The sequence below is a fragment of the Corapipo altera genome, unplaced genomic scaffold (genome assembly GCF_003945725.1).
Source record: "Corapipo altera isolate COAL_440 unplaced genomic scaffold, ASM394572v1 22b, whole genome shotgun sequence".
In the NCBI taxonomy this organism is placed as follows: domain Eukaryota; kingdom Metazoa; phylum Chordata; class Aves; order Passeriformes; family Pipridae; genus Corapipo; species Corapipo altera.
Window position 1 is genome coordinate 13,457,263 of NW_020884876.1, and position 21,994 is coordinate 13,479,256.

Sequence of the window (21,994 nt, forward strand, 5' to 3'; positions counted from 1 at the left end):
TTGCTTAATTTAAAGAACTAAAACCCTGGAAATGCATTATTAGATTAAAGGAAAAATTTCTATGATGCCTATCTAGAACATGTACTTGTAAAATTATTTCTCTCCTACATCTTAAATTGGTTTTTGCTGAACCTCAAATAAACTATTAGCATACTACCAATAAGCTATTCCATAAGATTCAAATTCCTAAACTTCTACTTCAAATACAAACATCTTTAGACTAAAAACACATGACAGTAAGATGAAACAAAAAAAATGATAACTACGCTGTAATACTTCTAGATAATTATTAGTAATGACACCTAAAGTTACTGTACTGAAAAAATAGCTATTCTTATTTTAGCCTTATTTACTTTATGCACTTAGCCGTAATTTGTGCATAACTAGTTTTATGACTGAACCTTCATTATGTAATTGCATTGTATTCTTATGGGTTTTTCATCTGGTAAAAGAAGAAAGTATATGCAGTAAAACCAAACCAAGCCATCACAAAACAATCAACCAAAAACAAGCCAAGAAAACACAATACTAGACAAGAAAATCTTGAAAACAATATCACCCCCTTCTTTTTACATCTTTAATTACATGGCCAGTCAGTCTCCTGTCATTCAGGGTATATTTATAAATTTCCCAGTAGTTCTGTGACTATGAACTCTGAACTGTCTTGTCTGACTTTTCTGGTCTTGGACATTAAAATGAGTAACGGCTGTGAGACTTCACTCTAGATTATCTATTTACAGGTGTGGTCTGACTTGCCAGGATTTGGTCAGGCCCAGCATTCTACCCAATGGTATATCCACTAGACATTAACCTACACATCTACAGTCTAAAATGGCACTGTGTTAATCACTGCTTAGACATCAAATTATGAAATGAAATATTACATGGAAACACCTTCTTACTTTTCATTAAAAGCATTCAAACAAGGTACGTGTTCTTAGATCAATTGTCCAAGGATCTCTTTTCCTTGAAAAGACTCTAAATAGCGTATTTCCTCTTAAAATGCTATTAAACAAATTTACTACATGAATGACAGTATCTGGCATGTTATTGACTAATACAACTTCAGTCTGTTGCATGAAAGAACTCCTTGCAGAGTACACTGATAAAGATGAACAGCCTGAACTTCGAAGATCCTCTGAAGAAATCACTAAAGAGGAGAAAAGCAGGTCGTGTGATAGGAGAGAGGATAGTTAACATACATATTGAGACTACTTTTTTGTTAAACATATATATGCTGATATAAGTAGTTAAGAGATGAGAATTTCCACTTTCCATAATTCAAACAACCACAGCAGTATATATATATATACACATATGCACACACACACATATATATACATAGCAGTAGCACAGATACACTTGTGTCAGTATAAAAGTAATATACATCAGTCTTCACTTCTCTGTATAAGTACCACCATAAGCACTATTGTACTATTACACATCCATCTACACTGGAAAATAGCCTTAAATGCACTGGTATGCAAAAAAAGCAGTACTGTAAAAATGGTATCTGGGTGACTGAGACCTATTCCCACTCTATTAAATTACTGTTTCCTTTCCAAGTTAGAATACTGTTGCAAGACTGCAGGCATCAACGAAGCAGTGCTTTTTAAATAGTATTCAAGTAGTTCTAGCTGATATAATTATGAACAAATTTGAAGTACATGTATATATTTGTATGTGTTGCTAGATCAGACTTTAATTCCAATATCTAACTAAAAATATTTTCCAAATACTGTTATTTATGTCAAGTACCCGTCTATGCCTTTCTCTGTCTTTGCACTTCTCTCGAACCCAGTCAATGGTATGGAAGTCATCGTATGTCCCTACTCCGGGAATTGGCTCATCCAGAAGATCCAGTAAATGTGTTGAACTGTTGATATTTCCTCCATTTGTCATTGTATAATGAGTTCCTGCAGCAGATAAAAATAGGAACAAATTAAATTTGTAATAAATGAAGCATTCAAACTCTGTTCATAACACTTTGACATACAAAATTTCTGAACAAGTAATTAAGACACTTTCCATAATATGCATATTCTATTGTCATTTAGGTATCTCAGGGTTGCTGAGGGTTCCCTGTCACTCAGATGTAGGTTGACTTTGTATACTAGTGACTTTGTGTTTCCATTGGTTAAATAGGAATGTACTAGTCAAATCGTTGTTCTGTTTTGTGGGCACACTCCAGAAAAACTTCAATAGAACAAAGTGGAAAAAATCAGCAGCTTCGACACATATTTAACTTGGAGTTTATTTCAGTTTATGAACTACCAGAAGAAAATCTGATTGTATGAAAACAAAACTAGAATGATTAGACAGAAAGTTCACAGCATCTTTATAAGTTGTCAGTTATTTTCATATATACATTCTATTGATTACCAATCTCTTCTGAATGTTTAAACCAAACCTAAAATACATTATTATACATTATACATTAACAGACTATCAGTGCAGCTAAAAAGTAACAGAAAGTTTTATAAGTAACAAATACTTATATTTTATTTCCATTTATTTATTCAAGGTGAATCACAGAACAGCCGTCAGCCATGAAAAATTGGAAATAGCGTATGAAAAAAATGTCTTCTGCTAATTTGTCGTCACTAGCAAGTTCCTTCAGAAGCATCTCACAGAGCAACAGCCCCAACATATTTCCTTCAGTGATTAGAATAAGAAGTGCAGGAGGAGCACTGAGAATTTTTCTCTCTTCAAAACTGATAAAGATTTATTTTTTAAAGCCTTCAAATGTCATAAATTCTGTAATATATTGGTTTGAGGGGTTTTTTTGGAGTTTCTGTGCTGTATTTACAGACTCCAAGTATAATCTTCTGCTGGACAGCTGCCTAAATATACCACGGACACCATCTGCCCACCCAACACAAACTTCTTTTGCAAAGTTATTGCTACAAACAGAACATTGATAATGAGGTTAAGACAGACAATGATTTAAGGAGTGATTACTCTCACTTGTTTGACTAAGAACAAAACAATTTGCCCAGTATATGCTGCAACACAATAATCTCTATTCATAGAGATGTAGGGCCAAGGTGACCAAGACTTCTAATCAGTTCAGACAGAGACCAGAACTCATTTCACTGGATTCACACTGGGATGGCTAGGCAGGTGGGGGGTTTTTTGGAGCTAGGTTTTCTTGTTTGTTTATTTGTTGAGTTTGGGGTTTTTTTTCCAATTCCAGGCTTCTTTAATTCAGCTTCTTGGTGTTGTCAGCAGAAGTTTCCAACTTACCAAGAAAATAAAATAAGCTAAAAAAAGATCTACCTGTAAACTCCCAAATGCTTCAAATGCTGCGTTCACTGCCCCAGCTCTCACCAACAACTCACAATTAGATTTACACATAGGTTAAATGTGCCTTTTTCCTTTACATTTGTGAATTCTAAGACCTAGCAGAAGCAGTGTGACACCCAGTATTACACTCTGACCCAGAGGTGTGCCTCAGTCATCTATTGCTTCAGAGGCCTTGTCTATGTGTACTATATATCACAGTGTTTATTTGGACATTTTCTTAGTGGTGAAAGACAACATACAAGAAAGTAATACAAAAATCATATTAAGACAAAATGCAATCGATAATTTTCAAGATACGCAAACTACCATTCAGTATAAATTCTACAAGGATTAAAAGAAAAGTACATAAGACAATGTAAATGTAGGAAACAGCTCCCCAACAACACCAATACCATTTGCTCGTGTGAGCCTGGCTGCCGTCTTAGCTTCATACTTTTTTCTCCAGTCTACGCCATACTAATTTTTCCCTCATCTATTTCCCATAGCTAAGCCCTGTAAATCCCTTCCCAGAGCTGCTGTTAGTCTCTCCTAAGGCAGATGTAAAGAAGCATTACCTATGCTTCCATTAATAAAAGGCTAACAACAACAACAACAACAACAAATTAAATCAGATTTGCTAATAGAGGTAATTGTGAAAACCTTGCTTTAGGATAAGGGACTAAATTCTCTTGACATTTCTAATTTTTGTAACTAGAAAGGCAGTCTTAGATACGTCTGGCTCTCTGAAAGGGCAAGCTGACCTTGTGGAAGAGGTAGTAACAAAATTCACATTATAACAATTAGTTTAGGTCTCAAAATAAGAACAGTAACAGAATATATTATGAAAATATTATTTTTACATGAAATTGACTTCCATTGCAAAGCAAGGGACATAAATTAAATTCAGCCACAGTTTATTATTAAACTTCTACAAAGTTACAACCTGATCATGCACTTTCCTGAACCTGAGTGAGTAGGGTAGGACAAAAGCTTGTCTTTGCCCTGGGGAAGTTGGTTTTATGCCCTGCTATATATGAAGCAATAACAAACTATAAGGAGCATGCAATCCTACGCAAGGCAAAGGAGAGTTGGGAATTTTAAATGTATCACAAACAGTAACAGTTTATTTAATGCATATCACAAGGTACTGAATTGGAATTCTCTACGGGGAGACCATCAGAGATGGCACCATATTCACTGCCCCAGACCCAAAGCAGAACTTGGAGTAGACTACAAAGAATAGTCATTGCCCTAGATACAGTAGAAATCCCATTGAAACTGTCAGGTTCCTACTTTGCCAACATCTGCTGGCACACCAAATACTGGAACATAAGTGATTATTGTACAATGAGAAAGAGACACAGAACAGGATGTGAAGCTGAAGAGCAGGTTTTGTTGAATACAGAGCTGCTATGAACACCTGATGCAGCTGAACAGCTACAATCCTGTACCAAGTGAGAAACAGGCAGCAGTGAGCACGTGGTAGAAAGGCATCCCTAGAGAGCACCAAGAAGAGGACAACTTTTCAAAATCTGATGCTCTGTATCTAACATACATAAGTCTGACAGCAACAGAGAAGACATTTTCCAGCCAATATTATGATCTGTGTAGCATACAACTATTCTAAAGGAGATTTTAGAGAAATCAATACTCAACACATTTCCAAATTTATCAATACTCAAAACATTTCCAAACTTTCACTTCCCTTTCTACTCTTCCTTCTAGATTTCACACAGCAAGATGTTCCTTCCAGCTATGAAAATAATGATTCTCATCAGCATAAACACACAGATTCTCATAATTTACTCTCAGTTTCAAAGTGTCATTAAATTTATTTTCAACTTAATAAATTTTGTTAAAGCTCTTACCATAATATAGATATTTCATCACAACATTCTAACCATCAGGCAGGAAATCATCATTACACAGATAAATTGTAGCACTTAGTAAATATTCAGAAAGTATTTCCCCTTCCTTCTTCCCCCTTTTACCCCCCATCCTCAAGTTTCAAGATTCTTTCTCAGGTTACATGCTTTTCATCAACATTAGAAGCAGTTTTAGTCTCAAAAAATCAGAACAAGCACTTAGCCCAAGAAACAGGCACAGCTTCTAGCTATGATAAGAAAACACCTCCATTTTCCATACGTAGACACCTAAGCCATTCTGTAGCCGCCAAGAAAGTAAAGCCTTTCTGTTATATATGAGTTTACTTATGTTTTTATGAGACTGCGATACTAATGATAAAAGTGGCATGCAGAACTTTTATTATTACTGCTATTCTAAACTAACCTGTGTTACTACAGGGAGGGAAACAGTAATATACTGATCCTCTCAGAGGCTCAGTATGACTCACAGGAACCCTTATAATTCAAACACAATCTTTTCATACTTTGTAAAAATAAGGCAGCTGTCATCCCTTTATTAGCACACTCTTCTCCAATATCATCTTTAATAATTACAGAACGGTTTGCATTGGAAGGGACCTTAAAGATCATCTAGTTCATAGGCAGGGACACCTTCCACTAAACCAGGTTGCTCAGAGCCCCCTCCAGTCTGATCTTTAACACTTTCAGGGATGGAGCATCCACAACTTCTCTGGGCAACCTATTCCAGTGCCTCACGACCCTCACAGTAAAGGATTTCTTCTAATATCTAATCTAAACCTATTCTCTTTAGTTTAAAGCCATTCCCCCTTGTCCTGGCACTATGTGCTTTTGTAAAAAGTCCCTCTCCATCTTTCTTGTAGGATCCCTTTAGGTACTGGAAGGCTGTAATTAGGTCACCCCTAAGTTATCTCTTCCAGGCTGAACAAACCCAATTCTCTCAGCCTTTCCTCATAGGACAGGTGCTCCATCCCTCTAATTGTCTTGGTGGCCCTCCTCTGCACTCACTCCAACAGGTCAATGTCCCCCCTGTGCTGGGGACCCCAGAGCTGGGTGCAGTTCTACAGGTGGGGTCACACAAGAACAGAGTAGAGGGGCAGAATCCCCTCCCTCACCCTTCTGGCCACACTGCTCTTGATGCAGCCCAGGATGCAATTGGCTTTGAGTTGTAAGCACACATTGCCGGGTCATGTCCAGCCTCTCATCCTCCAGCACCCCCAAGTCCTTCTCAGCAGGGCTGCCTGGATTGATACTGGGGATTGCCCCGACCCAGGTGCAGCACCTGTCACTTGGCCTTGTGAAACTTCATGAGACTCCCATGGGCCCACTTCTCGAGCTTGTCCAGGTCCCTCTGGATGGCATCCCATCCTTCAGGTGTGTCAACCACACCACTCAGCTTGGTGCCATCTGCAAATTTGCTGTGGGTGCACTCAATCCCTTGTTCTACATCATTAATTAAGATATTAAATAACACTGATCCCAGTATGGATCCCTGAGGGACACCATTTGTCACTAATGTCCATCAGGACTCTGAGCCATTGATCACTACCCTCTCTATGTGACGGTCCATCCAATTTCTTATCCATCTAAAACTCTATTCATCAAATCCATCTTTCTCCAATTTAGAAAGAAGGATGTTGGAGGGGAGCATGTCAAAGGCTTTACAGAAATTCGGATAAATGACATCTGTAGCCCTTCCCTTGTCCACTATTGTAGTCAGTCCATCATAGAAGGTCACTAGGTTGGTCAGGCAGGACTTGCCCTTGGTGAAGCCGTGCTGCTGTCTCAAATCTCAACACATAACTAGTGAGCTGCTGCAATCACAGACTGCAAGCTTGCAGACAGTAAGATTCTAGACAATAAAAGCAACATGCTTTTTCAGGAAAAAGAAACTCTTTGGGGGAATTCCATCACTGTAGGTCTTGCTTGAACTACCTTCTAAGAAGGTAGCTGACTTTTATTATCCTTCCACACACGTAACTCCAAGCTTCCAGTACAATCCCTTCTCACCAATCAGCTTTGGTAATGCTGAAGAACTGCTTCAAATAAAGTTGTTAAAAAAAAAAGTCAATAAAAAACCTAATAAAGAATATTGTATCATGTTGAAAGAAAAAACTGTAATAAGCGTTAAGGTTAAGAGTAAAACACTGTGTTTTGGGACATCTGAATCAGAATGAGGTACAGCAAAAACAAAAATGCTACATGAACAAAACTGGAATAAGAGAAGTAGATCCCAACACCATAACAAAGCTCTTATCTCTGAAGAAGTAAAGTGTTTTTTCTTTTTTTTTTTTTAATGAGAATGTAAAAAATACAATCCAAAATCAGTTGAGAAGACACTATTCCTGACAGAAAAAAAGACAGTCCTTACCATATCACTCTCCTACATTCCATTTGAACATGAAGTTATACTGAATGGCAGCTGGCTCCCAACACTGATCCAACCTCCTTTGCTTAACTAGTTCCTCCTGATGGAACCAGTAGGGACAAAGAAATTACAGAACTAATATGTTGCTATATTCACACAAGTTGTTTTATACATTACTGATTTCTCCTTGCCTTATGTCCCTCACTGAGGCAAGGAATATCTCTTCTTTTATATTTTATATATGTGCCTCATACAAGCAGTATTCAATCTTGATTGATGTTGGAACTATGATAAACATGACAAAAAGTCGATTTATGTAGATTACACACAGCATTCTTCAGTGCCATGTACAGCATTTTTAAAGGTTGCCTCATCTCCTGTAGCATTGATCCCATGCTCGTCCTTTGGCAACTCAGTAGATTTCTTTCAAATTTGAAAGTAACCCTGGGCAACACACAGATGATGAAAGGCATGTTTTTTAAAAAAAAAACCCTGGTAAGTTTATAGCTAATTATTTCACACACAAAAGCGATTTTGCAACATACACAATGCTCCTGTTTAACAACCTCCCCAACTCTTTCTCTGTAGGCGATGTTCCTTCTTTCTCACAAAAATAATGAGAAGACAAACATGAAGATTTAAGACAATGCTGCATCCTGGGTACTCAAATGGTGCACGATAGATTTTTATGTGCTTCTCCACCAGGTGATTAACTGAACAGTTACCCAGTATCACTTAGAGAACAAATCCTCACAGCTACAGCCTCACTACAGAATAAGGCACAGAACTGAGACATGAACAGGCTCTCAGGAGATGGCTATCAGAGTTAACAAAGGACCATAATTTTATGATAAAGTTTAAGACCCCTTCGATATGCTACACAGCACATGATACACATCTTCTGAATGCACATCACAAAATACACAAGTCTTAAACTGAGCATGTATCACCATGACACCATTTTAAGAAATGAGATATATCTCTCATAATTAATTACACAGTTAGACTGAGCTGATCTAACTGACTGCTGCCACACAAATAGGAGATCTTGCTCCCCGTTTCTCTCTCCCATTCTTGATCACACAATCCCACTCTCACCCTTGGATCAGCTTTGTCACCCTTGGATCGGACTGCACAGTAAACCAAGCCAACATGCTAATCCAACTAAGCAGACAAAACTAACAACAACAAAAAAATCTGCTACTATACAGAACGGGAATCAAGCTTCTGTGCTGTCAGAGAAGAAACAGAGTCAGTGCAAGAGCACAAACTGAGAGAAGAGATAGGGAACAACAAGCAAATTCACGCCCTTTCACAGCAACAAATTGTCAGACTACTTATACCAAAATACATAAATGCACCCTTGGGGTCTTGTTAGATTTTAATTATATCTTTCTGCTGGGAAAAAAATCAAAACTTCCATATAAATATTAATGTCCAGACACTACACAGTAAGTGCTCAGAGAACTCAAAACTCCCCAAGGTTTAGAAACATTCTAGAGTTGTGAAGACAACAGATAAACAATATCAATACTGGTTTCAATAGCAAAGCAATAATAGGACCCAATTTCTCAAAGGTATTTCTCTACAAGCTATGTAATTACTAACTCCTACAGCAAGAATGCACTAGGTTTGCTGCTGCTCACAAATCTCTTTTTCTAGATAGAGCACAAGCACCCAGCATTCCCCTCAGCCACTGTCCTTCTGGCTGACAGCAGTGCAACATGTCTCATTTGAGCTATTCCCAGCAATGTGAAAGGAGGGGGAAAAAAAATAAATGCACCTCTGTTGAGTGAAAATGAAGCTAATCAGTTTACCCTGAAGGCTGGAATAAGCTCCCCCTGACATGACCATCCAAATCTGCTGAGTGTTAAAATCAGCAGGGGCTGTAGCTTTCCGGAGGCCAGATACTAATCCAAGGCTTTGCTTCACCCTTGTGTCCTTGGGTATTAGGTGGCAAGGGGAACGGAGGCAGGCAAGCACCCTGCATGCAACACACACCACAGGGATCACTCACTCTTGTAACAAAGAAGATTTGTACACACAACGTATGTGTTAGTGCCTCAGCTTCCTTCTGTCTCCATATTCAGACCTCAGAATATGAGGTTTTCAATTAAAAAGACAAGAAAAAAATCGTCAGTTTATTTAAATTTGTCTGTAACCACTCAAAAAGAGTAATTAAGCACTATTTTCTTTTCCTAACTACAAGTAATTTTTAATTTTCAGAATCAGAAGCACAGCACACGATGCCAGAGTGCTATCATGCGCTACTGTTGATGATTAATGATGTTGAAGTCTTTGCAATCAAGTAATACATTCCCCTTTTTGTGCAACTACAAATTTTCAGCCTGTCTCTTCAGTCAGCTCTTTTAAACTGCATCAAAGGCTTACAAGCACAAATTGATCTCTGCATTACAATAAAAATGCATTAAAAAATCAACACAACTATATATACACAAATTACCTGGGAAAAACCGCTATGTGGGAAATAGGAAGACTCAAAACAAGTTTTGAAGAACAAGGAAAAGAAATAAAAAACTTTACCAAAGTACTGCATGATAGTCCCTTCCATTTCTTCTGCCCCCAGACAGATCTGGGTTTAACAATAACCTTTAATAAAACAGGAGTTAAATGAAAGTTCAGTAGTAGCACCGCTGAGTTAAATCAAGACTTCTGAAGATTTGTGTCCACCACAAATTGTCAGAAAGGGTGGAGGAAAAAAAAAATCCACTTTGGCTTTTTACTTTAGGTGGAAGAAACATTTCTGATTCTATGATGCAACACAAAAAAAAAGATTTTATTTTTATAGATTTATTTTCTTCTAGTCTTAAAGGCAGAATGGACTATATTTAGTTACGAATGTAAGGAATAGGGACTTCATATATGTAAGTGAAGAGTTATGGAGATCCTCCCACTACTAAATTTACAGCTTATATTTAAGATGAACAGTGAGGGAGGAGATGAGAAAAATAAAAGGTATAAAAATATATAAAGTTAGATAGAGCAAACATTACAAAAGGGAAGTTATCTACAATCTAACAGTGACCAAGGCCATAAGAGTCAGAACAACAAAAATTTAGATCATCAGATTTCTAAGTGCTGCTGCCGCATTTACATAAGAACAACTTACTTATATGTTGTTTTGGAGGATAAAGACAGAATGCAACAAAAATAACAATTCTGCTAATATGATTATCCCAATCAGATGCCATTCAGGCCCAGGGAGAGCATAATCTTGGCCTCTTCATTAGGTTTCTAATATCTCAGATAAAAGTATATAAAAAATTATTTCCAAAATTGAGAAACACATGCTTAACAGTGAACCTTACCAGCCATATAGCACATGTAGACAGACAACCTGTAATTACCTACAATGAACTGTAGTTATATCTTACGGTACTTTATGTTAATCATCAAAGTTAAACATGCTAAACTAATAACTGAAAATCCTTATCCCCTTTATATCCTAGGAACCTTAAAACAAAGCACAGTAGAAATTCAGCGGCATAACCATGTCAAGTTTCTCCAAGTATTGCTTTTTTCTCAAAGTGCTCAAAGTTAGAGATCGATAATAATGTTGACGACATTTTCTGTCATGAACATGTTAATTAGCCTAAAAATTAATTTTTTTACTCTTCCTCTGCTAGCAATAAAATTTCAGAGTTAAACTCTTTCTCTGAGCACGTGTACACAATTTTCACAGCCATTTACTTCAAAGGTCACGCTGATAACTGCAGTCTCTAATGGTTTTTGATTAACTACGAATTCTTAAATATAACAGGCCCTTAAGGAGAAATGCAGCCTAAACCACAAAAGTACAACTTTTATCACTTAGAGGATCTGAACTGGCTCAGTATGCATCTGACTCAAACTCCTCCTGGGATATTATTAAATATCCTCTGCCCCACAGCTTACAGTAACAGGTGAGGCTGTGAGTGGCTGAGAGGTTTCCCCAATGTTACTGTTATTAGTATAGTTTAAACAAGAGGCGTGGCACCTACGTGAGTGGTGACTGGTTCACAACAAATGAAATTCTGAGTTTTTTGCCTCTCAAAAAAATTAGGTTTACTAAAACTAAGTCAGCAGTAAATCTGGTATGCTCTATATACATAATTTTCACATCTCCAGGCTAACTCAATCACAGGTTATTAGTGGAATAAAATTTCATTAATTTTGCTTGAGGACTTCCAAAATGTTAAATCTGAGATGTGTTTATGTATATGTAAAAAATAAAAGGGAGCTAGCAAAGCTTCTGCTTGCTGAAGATCAAATTTTGCTACTGGGTAGCCTGGCCACTATACATGTGCTACTGTTTCTCAGATTTGAGTTTTTTAAGATGGTAAAATAAATGCTTATTTAAGAATAAAAAAAAAGGGGGGGGGGAGGTCAGGTCGAAGAGTGTGAGCTTGTACATGAATGGCTGGAAGACAAACAAAATACTGATAATTTGGAACTTTCAAAAGGGTCCATCTAGCAAAAATGATGCAAAAATAAATCCAAGGGCAACACAAGTAATTTATTTACACAACATATATTCCAACATATGGTTTATTATATGAAAAATTCTTATGCAAAAGTGTACATATCAGTTCTTAGGATATATGCAATCCTAAATCAGAACTTTTAAACCCTTTCTCAGAAGCAGTAGTTTTAACTCTTTTAGTTAGTAGAGAAAAGAGTAGAAGGGAACTGTGTTCCTGAAGTTTTATTTCACTCTATCAGGAAGGATAAGTAGGTCTGGAATTATGCATTTAGTATCACACAAAGAGAAGTCTAAGGACAGCACAAGTTAAAAGAACTCCTGGTAAGAAATATTCAGTAATATCTGGGTTTTTTTTTTAAAGGGATGATAATGAGTAATCAACATAAAAGATAAACACAATTAATAAATGTGTATTTTTGTATCTTTCCGTTTGATGTTTCACAGTGTATTAGCACTGAAAAAAAAAATCTTAATGCAAGCCAATGGATCAAGCCTTTAATAATAATATACTTTGTATGTCATCTCACTGCACATTAGTAAAGGCCGTTAATTAAACCTCAAAGACCCCTAATGATTTAAACAGTCATTTCATAATTGCTGAGGTACAGCTACTTCGGGTGAGCCACTGCAGTCAATTAGTGCAACAAACGCTTTGATGTTACAAAGCAGTTTTGCATGATGTGAACATTACTCTGCAGGACAGAAGAGTTGTCAGCATGTGAATAAGGGAAAGAATTCCACAGGCTTTAACAGTTAAGTTTTTTTTTTCAGAATCCTTTTATTCGTGTTCTCTGAGCTTGTTATTACAATGCTCTGAAATCTCCATGAGAAGAAAAAAATTCTTGCTAGTATCCTTTTTCAGACACATAAAATAATGTCAAGAATTTACTTTCCATTTCTGGTTTTGTCTGCTAGCATTTTAAGCCTTACTTTGATAGCTAAATCACAATAACAGATTATTGTGGTATTGTAAATCAGCAGGAAATGCCCACAAAATTTTGATTAAATTTATGGAACAAACTGGTCTGGAGGTCAGTATTTTTATGAGACATATGCACTTGACAAATTCAGATCTGCAAGAGATTATGGGAACACTGTTTGAGTTTTGTTGTTGTTTGGTTGTTTGTTTTTTTTTAATCTAAACTCACTATAGCAAGCCCGAGAAGCACCAGTAACACTTGTTTTGAAATATAGTATTAAAATACGGGAAGTACAAGCCCTAATGGAATTCAGTAAAACTGCAAAAATGACAAGTCACAACTGGGAACTGTCTTGTTGGCTCCCAGCAGTGTCACCACAGTGGAACTACCTAGCTGAACCTTCCACTGTTTTCATTACAGTATTTGTAAACTTTATGTTTAACAGCAATACTCCAGTGTGCCAGGCACCATTTTGCACTGCAAATATCTACTTTTCGTATTTTAAAAATCAAATAAAACCTGTTAATTTCCAGGAATATACACCTGATCACATTTCAATGTCTAACTGTAACATGTTAGGGCTGTTTTTCAGTTTTCATATTTAAATCTATCTACAAATCTAAACTCACAGAATGGAACTGAGGTTGGAAGGGATCTCTGGAGCTCGTCTTGTCCAAGGCCACTGCTAAAGCAGGGCCACCTACGGCTGCTTTCCCAGGACCATGTCCACAGGGCTTTATACTATCTCTGAGGAAGATTTCACAACCTCTCTGGTCGACCTGTTACAGTGCTCAGTCAACCTTGCAGAAAAAAAACTATTTCCTGATGTTCAGAGGGCACCTCCCATGTTCAGTCTGCCACTGGTTCTGTCACTGGGCAACACTGAGAAGTGCCTGTCTCTGCCTTAGTTGTGCCTTCCCTTCAGATATTTATACACAACATCGATAAGACCCCCAATTTACATTTTGCAAATGTTCTAAGAAAACAGCACCCTCTAAAATCTGACTTAGAGAACTACCCAGTACTTGCTATATAATAATGATCTGGGCAGCATAAAAATTGCTTGTCTAAAATAAACTGTACTGGAACTTCTTGATTTTTTTTAAGGTATCCTGAAATACATTATAAGAATTGTAAAAAGACAACAAATAACCTTCTATGTAAACTACTAAAAAACAGATAAAATGTTAAAAGAACATAAATTGTGAACTAATTTATTTATAGAAATAAGAGTTTGCAAGGACAGGTGAAACAATAAGGTAACATGGAGAAAAAATAATTTTATGTAAATCCTATTTTATTCTCAGCCTACGTCCTCTCTAATACCTTCACTAACAGCTATAAATGTTGATAACTTTCTAATTTTAGATTGGTCAATTCTAACAGAAGTAAGAATTCACCACACTCACTATTTGAAACACCATATTGTAACCATCAAATCCAGCCAACAAAAAACGTATTCTCAGAATTTGAAGGTGTAACTTTTATTCCTACTACAACTTCTCTCAGTACAAAACCAAATCTTTATAGAACATATTCTCCTTTAAGCTGGTAGTAAAAAAACAAAATACAAGCTCAAAAGAGGATTCCCCCCCCCCCCCCCCCCCCCCGTGAACACTGGTAACACTGTTTTCTTTCTAAATCTGCTTCCTTGTAAGCAACAGTGTAAAGAACCTACTGCAAAGTACCAGTTCCTTAAGAGCTAATCAATATTTGCTGAGCTGACACATTACCATTGCAGAGCTTTCCCTTCACGTATCAAAGCCGGCAACAAAGAGTCAAGTCTAAAAGCACGTACAGAAACTTCAAAGCCAGACAAACACTGTTCCCACTCAAGTTAGTGAAAAGCATGAAATGAAAATAGCCTATTTAATAACTTGCTAATTTGGTCACAGTCAGTGACAAACACAGTTTTGGGACGGTTTTGTTTTTTGTTGTAGGTTTGGTGTTGGTTTTGTTTGTTTTTTCTTTTTTATTTTTCTTTTCTTTTTGGTGCACGAGATGGTTTTATTGATTAAAAAAAAACAAACAAACAAAAACAAAACGAGAGAGAGCGAAAGGCAAGCCTGCCACACATCGAAGATGGAGTCACACGGCGATGAGATGTGAAGCAGGACTGATCTGCCCGCAGAGAAAACAATCCCTGACAGCACAGGAACGAGCCAGAACTGAATTCTCCTCTGACAAAAGGCTTCGGGCTGGTGAAACAAAGCAGCGCGGTAATTAACAAGCTTTTACGCCGCTGCTTCACACCCGAGCAGCAGTCCCGCACGTAGATATGCAAACAAGTAACCCAAACGGCAACCCGGCGTACCTCGTTTATGCAACTCCCGGAGCGGAATGCCGTCTCCTCCCCCTCCATCGTAGGGCAGATAGGGATCGGAAGAAACATCCATGGACGTGACGAACGCGGGGCCCGCCTGCCGGCTCAGGAGGGCCGCGGCATCGCTCACGCCAGGGCGGCCGCGGGGGCCGCTGCCATGTTGGCGCGGGCCCGGCCTGCGCCGCCGCCGTGGCTCTGCAGCGCTCGCTGATGTCAGCGCGGGGCGGCCGCGGCCCCGCCAGCGCCACCTGCGCTCCCGCCCCGCCAGCGGGGGCGGGCTCCGGCCGCACGGGAAAGGGATGCCTCGCCCCCAGAACGCCTGTCAGGAAGACGGGGGAAAGCGCCCGTTTGGAACTCATGGGAGAGGCTCCCGCCGGGTCCGCGAGGTCCCAGCCCCGTCCCAGACAAAAGGGCGCTCGCACAGGTGAACCCGCCACCTCATCAACAGGTGCACGGTGGGGTTCCCGCTCAGCTCAGAAGGCAAACCCGCCACAAAAGAGAGCTGCCCTTATTTCGGGCACCTTCTGGGGCCATGCCTGCAGAGGCTTGTTAAACATCTATAGCTGAATTTTACCTGGAAGGCAAGATTCATCTATTGCTAATGGGGGGGGGGGGAACACGACGCCACCTGTCTCCCAGGCATTTTATTTACTCGTTCCAAACATCAAAACTATTACCACCGAGGAAGAGCAACATAACCTACCAAAAGCCAACCCCTCTGCTCCCCAGGGTGAGCTCACCTCACTTTCACCAACATCTCCCCATTCACGTAGAACTTTCAATCCTACAGCAGTGGCTGACAGATTTGAACACATGTAATCAAAAACATTAAAACAAGAATTTAATTAGATATCTAACCAAAATGGTCTGGTGCTCCAATTTTTTTTTTTGTGATGATTATGCTGGTATTACAACTGTGTAACATCTATATTCACACTAAAAAGCTGGGATGGGGGTGGAAGCCGATGTAATAAACACAAGTCCACACTTAAGCTGGCATTACTCTACACATTGACAAAATGCTCTACCTCCCTTAAAAGTCACAGACTCAAAACTAGCAACAACCCACATGAATGCTAACCAAGGCATTCATGTGATGCATCATCCAGCAGTGGCTGTTGCAGCTTTGGCAAAACCAAAGCACTTCAAACAGCCAGTATTTAAAGACAGGAAATCTTGAACTGACTACATAATTCCTTCCATTTGAAACAGGCATTACTACATATTGAATCCATATATAATTTTACATTTAATGTATGATCTTGTACTAGTCCTACCGTTCAACTGTTGATAAGAAAATATGATAAGAAAACTATTTTATGTGAGATTTCCGTAGTTGGTCCAGTTGTAACAAAATACATATGGAAGATGTGCATATTATTTTTCCTTTTCTTCCTCTACAGCAGGTAGTAAAGTTGAAAATATTGTATGCCTGCAGCACCAAGGCCTTGCTTCAGTTTCACTCGTACAGCAAATAAGGAATTAATTTTATTAGGTATTCCTTTGCATCTCTATAAGTGTGATAGACAGACAACTATTTTAGTTTTCAAATGCATTAGTTTCTTAAATAATTTTCAAAGGGTGTTCTTATGGAAGTTATTTCTTTTATAAGCCAATGTTACAAGCTGTGTACAGTAAATGGTCTTTCTGAGCACAGAGTACAACATAAAGAAATGTTAAATTTATTTCACATTTCAGACCTGTAAATATACTAAATATTAAAAATACAGCTCCACTACAAACATTGAGAAGATGCTGGTATCCCTACAGATGGAAAAACAACTGAGAAAACGGAAAAGAATGAACATACAGCAAAATATATTTCAAAGCTTTAAAGACTATCTCATCTCCAAGACAAAGAGAACTCTTAAGCCACAGATCAATTCTAAAATACTGGTGGTGTCTCATGAACAGACGGTTCCATTTGCTATCATTCATGCAAGCAAATGCCTTCTGAAGAGTGGCCTCCTCTAACCTTTTCAATAAAACAGAATCTTTAAGATTGTGCATATCTGAAAGTGGTGTGACTTTCAGAGCTATCATGCATTATCACCATTTGGTTTTGCCTGTGAAGAAACAAACCTAGGCACCTCTGAACTTTATATTATCCATATCCCTTATTTACAGAGAAGTACAACAGAAATGCATTCTCAACTCCTTAACTCAACAGCACCTGGAAATAGTCTGTAATCTTATTGTAAGGTTTTAAATAAAAAGTCATTCACAGCAAGAAGAAATACAACAGCAATTTCTGTAACCTGAAGAAAGAATTATTACAGAACGAACTATTAGTGTATTTATTATATGTTGATTATAGAAGACAATTATAATTCAGCCTCATATTTGACAGAATATGAAATAAAGGATATAAAGGACTTGTATTAACAAAGTCCAGAAGATGACCTCTAGTTTGATGTGGTTACTGAAAGACTGGAATGTCTAAGAACTGATAATAAATATCAGTCACAGCAAAGAAATGGCTCACTTGTTGACCTACACTTGTTCACTGGACTAAGACACATGCAAAATTTCTACACAAGACTAAAATTCAGTCTGCGTTGGAAAAGATAAAGGGTGTAACTTGTTGGAGAGCACATGTGATCAACTTCGGATATAAGGGAAACTCATGACAGGAAGTCTGCAGTGTAAACCAGATACAACTTCATATTTGCTACATGAAATTTCAAGAGTCCATGTAATATTAAATTGCAACAGCTCCTCCATGTCACTGCTTATAGACTGGCTGACAAATGCAGTCCTTTGTCTACTTTTAAAAAACAGAGCTATCATTTTGCTTTCTCAATTACCAGCAGCTTGTGTTCTCATTGTTCATACCCACTACCACTGTATGTATTCCGTTTCCTACAACACCAAGAAAAGAGGGTTTGTTTTTTGTGTTGTTTTGGGTTTTTTAAGCAAGAGAGAAAGATACTATGCATACTAACCTAACCTAGTTAACCCAGTCTTTTTCTTTTTTTTTTAATATCTAAAAGCTTATACAATTTAATCTTTCCAAATTACTCCTTTCCTACTGGTGTGAAAAAGTGCCTGACTTGAACTGTCTGACAATTTTATATTCCAAAGAGTACGTCAATTATTTCTGTTGAGAAGTTTAGCAAATTCCAAAATTTTAGTTAGCAAAATTATGTCTCTAGGTAAGTAAGTATTTCGGGTATTATGGAGTACATAACATAATGAACATTTGTTTTAAGGCCTAAAGCCTTACTTTTCAATAGTCTTTGAATGGTTGAGGGCACCTTTCAGTGGGCAATTTACTACACAGAACAGCTCACATGTAAACAGCAGGTTTCTACAGCAGCTTTCTTTCCATATTGCATCACAGTAATTATAGGCTAAGGCCTCTATCCCAGAAATCCTCCCTGCCCAAATAACTTCACACATCTGAGTGCTCGCATTGTTCTCACCAGGCACATGCTGTTGTTAACCATCACTTAGATGCATCTGTCTTTGTAGAAAAGGACTTTAGGTCTATTTTTCTGAAAATACCAGAATGTACACAGGTGACACACCCTTAAAGCACACTAAGAATGAGGAAAGACACTTTAATTCCCTTTCCACATCTTAACTTTTCCGGTTTAGGGAAAGAGAAGAAACATATTCAAGATAAACTATCTGGCAATATAAGAAGAAGTCAGAGGTTGGACAAATCAGATACACCCGGGGAAAGGTGTTTCAAGGTGATAAAACAAGGCCAGTGAAAAGAAGGGGAGTATCACAGAGGTATGAGAGCCTGCTTATCTAAGGCTGGAGGGAGGACCTTAATACTGAAGCACTATCCCACCATTTCATATTAAAAAGTAAGCTAGGTTTAAAGAGGACAGCCAAGCACCTTGTTATGTATACAACAAACGTATGCTCTCAATTCCCCCTATTTCTTAATGTATTTTGGTGACAGACTACATAACTTAATTGCACCAGATAGTGAAAATTAAAATTGTGTCTTTTATGAAATTCCAAATGTAGGCTGAATGATTTAATTAGCGTAACAAGAGATGCCAAAAATGTGACTGATAATTACAAATGTAAGTGTGACTGATGCAAAAGATTTTGATGACTCTTAACTGTCATTTTCTTTCCTATTATTATTCAAAACTAAAGCTTCTTCGGCAGAGCTAGAATATAATGTTCTCTTGAAAAATATTACATAACAAAGCACTCACCAAAGCAGTGACTCCAACCATTCTGAAAAGAATTTATCTCGTATGCGCCTTCAGCTGAAGGTTAGGCAAGAAAGCATCCATTTACAACAGCGTGCCCAAAGTATACATAAAATGTCTCAAAACCTACTGTGCCCCATTCCTCTTCTAGCTTTAGTCTCCTGCCTTTTATCTCAATTCCTTCTTTTATTTAACCTCTTCTCAAACCATGCAGCCAAATTAGGCCCAGGTCTAATCCCTCTACTTGCCTGAGTTCTCTTAATTTGTCTCAGTTTTCTGACCTTGCAGCTCCTTCAGCCTGACTTTGTTCACTGTGCATAAAATCACACAGCTTTCTCATATGGGTCACATAGACCCAGCAGTAGGAACATGAAAGATGATAAAAGGACAAGCACCTTTCTCTCAGTTCTGACACCCAGACATGGTCCAGGATGAAATAACAAAGATACAATTGCAGAAAAATTGGAAGTGGAGGGGGAGGAAGAGAGAGAAAAAGTACAGTTATGGATAGCTTCAAATTAATACACAGTAAAAATCAAAGATAAATTATTTTTAAAGTCGTTGTAAATTACAGAGGCCCAAACTTCATTCCTTCATTAGAACTCTGTGTTTGATCAGTGTATCAGGCTATATACAGAAGACTCCATTAACCTGTTTCCACTGCCACCTCATCAAAAGCCTCAATGAAGCAGACAGACAACAAGAAAAATTTTAGACCAAATATACTGTAAAAGTGGAAGAAAAACTTATAGCATACACTGTTGAGTAGTTGAAGGCAGAAGAGTTTAAACAACACAGATGTCAGAAAAAAAACAGAGAGAAGTACATTGCAGTAATACACAGTAAAACTTTTTTCTATTTGCCTTTTATTATACAAAAAAACTATTTCTTAATTATAGTTTCTTTTTTTCACAATTGCTTGTTTCCCACAAATTAGCTACTTAGTTTTGCTCACAATCATTTCACCCACCAAAGAACACTTTCTTCTAGATTCTTGCCTAATAAGCTCGCTTTTTCGCTGGCCAACCACAGGTTCTTGAATTACACTCCTACAGTTTTGTATAATTTCCAATGGTGCTTTTATTCACTGTCCAGACACAGGAGATAGCAATGGAAGTCAAACCCAACCAGCAAACAGAATGCAGCAGAACAGGTCATATAGCTGCAAGCATGTTGTGTAATCAGTTCTGAGACTGACCTCTCCTCAGAGCAAGCCTGAACCTTCACTTCGAATCAGTGAAACAGGAGTAAAGGCTCCCCATTGCTATGCAAAACTTTAAGGCAGGAGAAGAAAGAAACAGACTTAAAAAGGGGGAAATAATAAAATCATTATGCAATGTTAACACCCAAAACCAAAAATAAATTGGAAAAAACCCCCAGATTGGTCCCTAAAGACTACCGTGAGATCTTGGCCCAAAACAGTGAAAGCAAGACTACTCTCTGAGTTTTCTTTTCACTTCTTTCTGGGCCTGTTCATCACACTTCTTGACTTGTAACCCAAAGACTTTAGAAGAAGATGGTTGACATAACAGACTATATATAGCTACAAGCTGTAAAAGGTGGGTGTTAGTTTTTGTTTTCTTTATTTTCTTTTTGTCAGTTTTACATTGACAATAAAAATATCTACTTCTACTATTAATCATGCAAGGAGGATTCAGAAAAAAAGAAAGTTATTTTCTGCAAAGAGTTGCTTTCTCTTATTCTTTAAAAGCCTCTTAAGTACTTGCTATCATTTTTTTCTGATCTTTTTCTTTACAGGGTAGGCTTTTACTAAGAAAAAAGGTCCTGGTACATTTTCACCTTTACATATGTATTTTTTCCTTACACTCCAATCTGCTAAAACTGTAGTTATAATGCATCAACAGGAAGATTTGGCATCCTTCCCTGAAGTTCACTTCTCCCTTTTCTCAGACTAGCCAAAATTTTGCTGCTGAAATTGTTCTGTTTTTCCTCATATGTAAATGCATATAAGGAAATAGGTCTTATCTGCTCAATTGCCCTTATTCTGTTTTAGAGTTGTTTACTGTTGGCACCCATGTCCAACTTGCTGTTCAAGGTATATGCAGGGGATAAAATCATAGCATCAACATGTGTTCCTCCCTAGATATGTCATTGTCCTGGTTCCGGCCCAGACCAGCAGGAGGGGGCACGGTAAGACATTATGTTATTCAATACCACCTTACATCATTGCCAGGGGCAGGGAAAAAGGACTCTCTCTGTCTCTCTCGCTTCTGAGAAGAAGGGTGTTCCTTTCCAGTTGGGAAAACATGGCTGCAGCAGAGTCAGGCTAGGCTCTGCTGTGAGCATTTTTGCAGGGAAATCACTGTCTTTTTGTATACTTTTCACAGAGTCACAGAATATGCTGAGTTGGAAGGAACCCACAAGAATCAAGTCCAACTCCTGGCCCTGCAAAGGACCATCCCAAGAGTCACACCATGTGCCTGACAGCATTGTCCAAATGCTTCAGCTCTGTCAGGCTTGGTGCTGTGACCACTTCCCCTGGGAGCCTGGTTCCAGTGCCCAACCACCCTCTGGGTAAAGAACATTTTTCTAA

General features: G+C 38.0%; 1 protein-coding gene and 1 long non-coding RNA gene across 5 annotated transcripts in view; both read right to left on the bottom strand.

Moving 5' to 3' along the window:
- The window catches only part of CLCN3 (chloride voltage-gated channel 3), a 71,908-nt gene that overhangs the window by 27,899 nt on the left and 22,015 nt on the right, over positions 1–21,994 (bottom strand). For 2 of the 4 annotated variants that reach the window (XM_027635512.1, XM_027635510.1), the window contains exon 3: positions 1,759–1,916. In XM_027635512.1, the coding sequence (XP_027491313.1) occupies positions 1,759–1,916 (158 nt within the window). Of the gene's footprint in view, positions 1–1,758; positions 1,917–15,253; positions 15,421–21,994 lie in introns of those variants that run through there. The other 2 variants (XM_027635511.1, XM_027635513.1) reach the window with 2 other exon arrangements.
- LOC113943575 lies at positions 3,442–15,247 on the bottom strand. The gene is made up of 3 exons (XR_003526384.1): positions 14,614–15,247; positions 11,170–11,174; positions 3,442–3,452 (listed from the first exon to the last, which is right to left on the bottom strand). It is a non-coding gene; the product is annotated as an uncharacterized LOC113943575 (long non-coding RNA).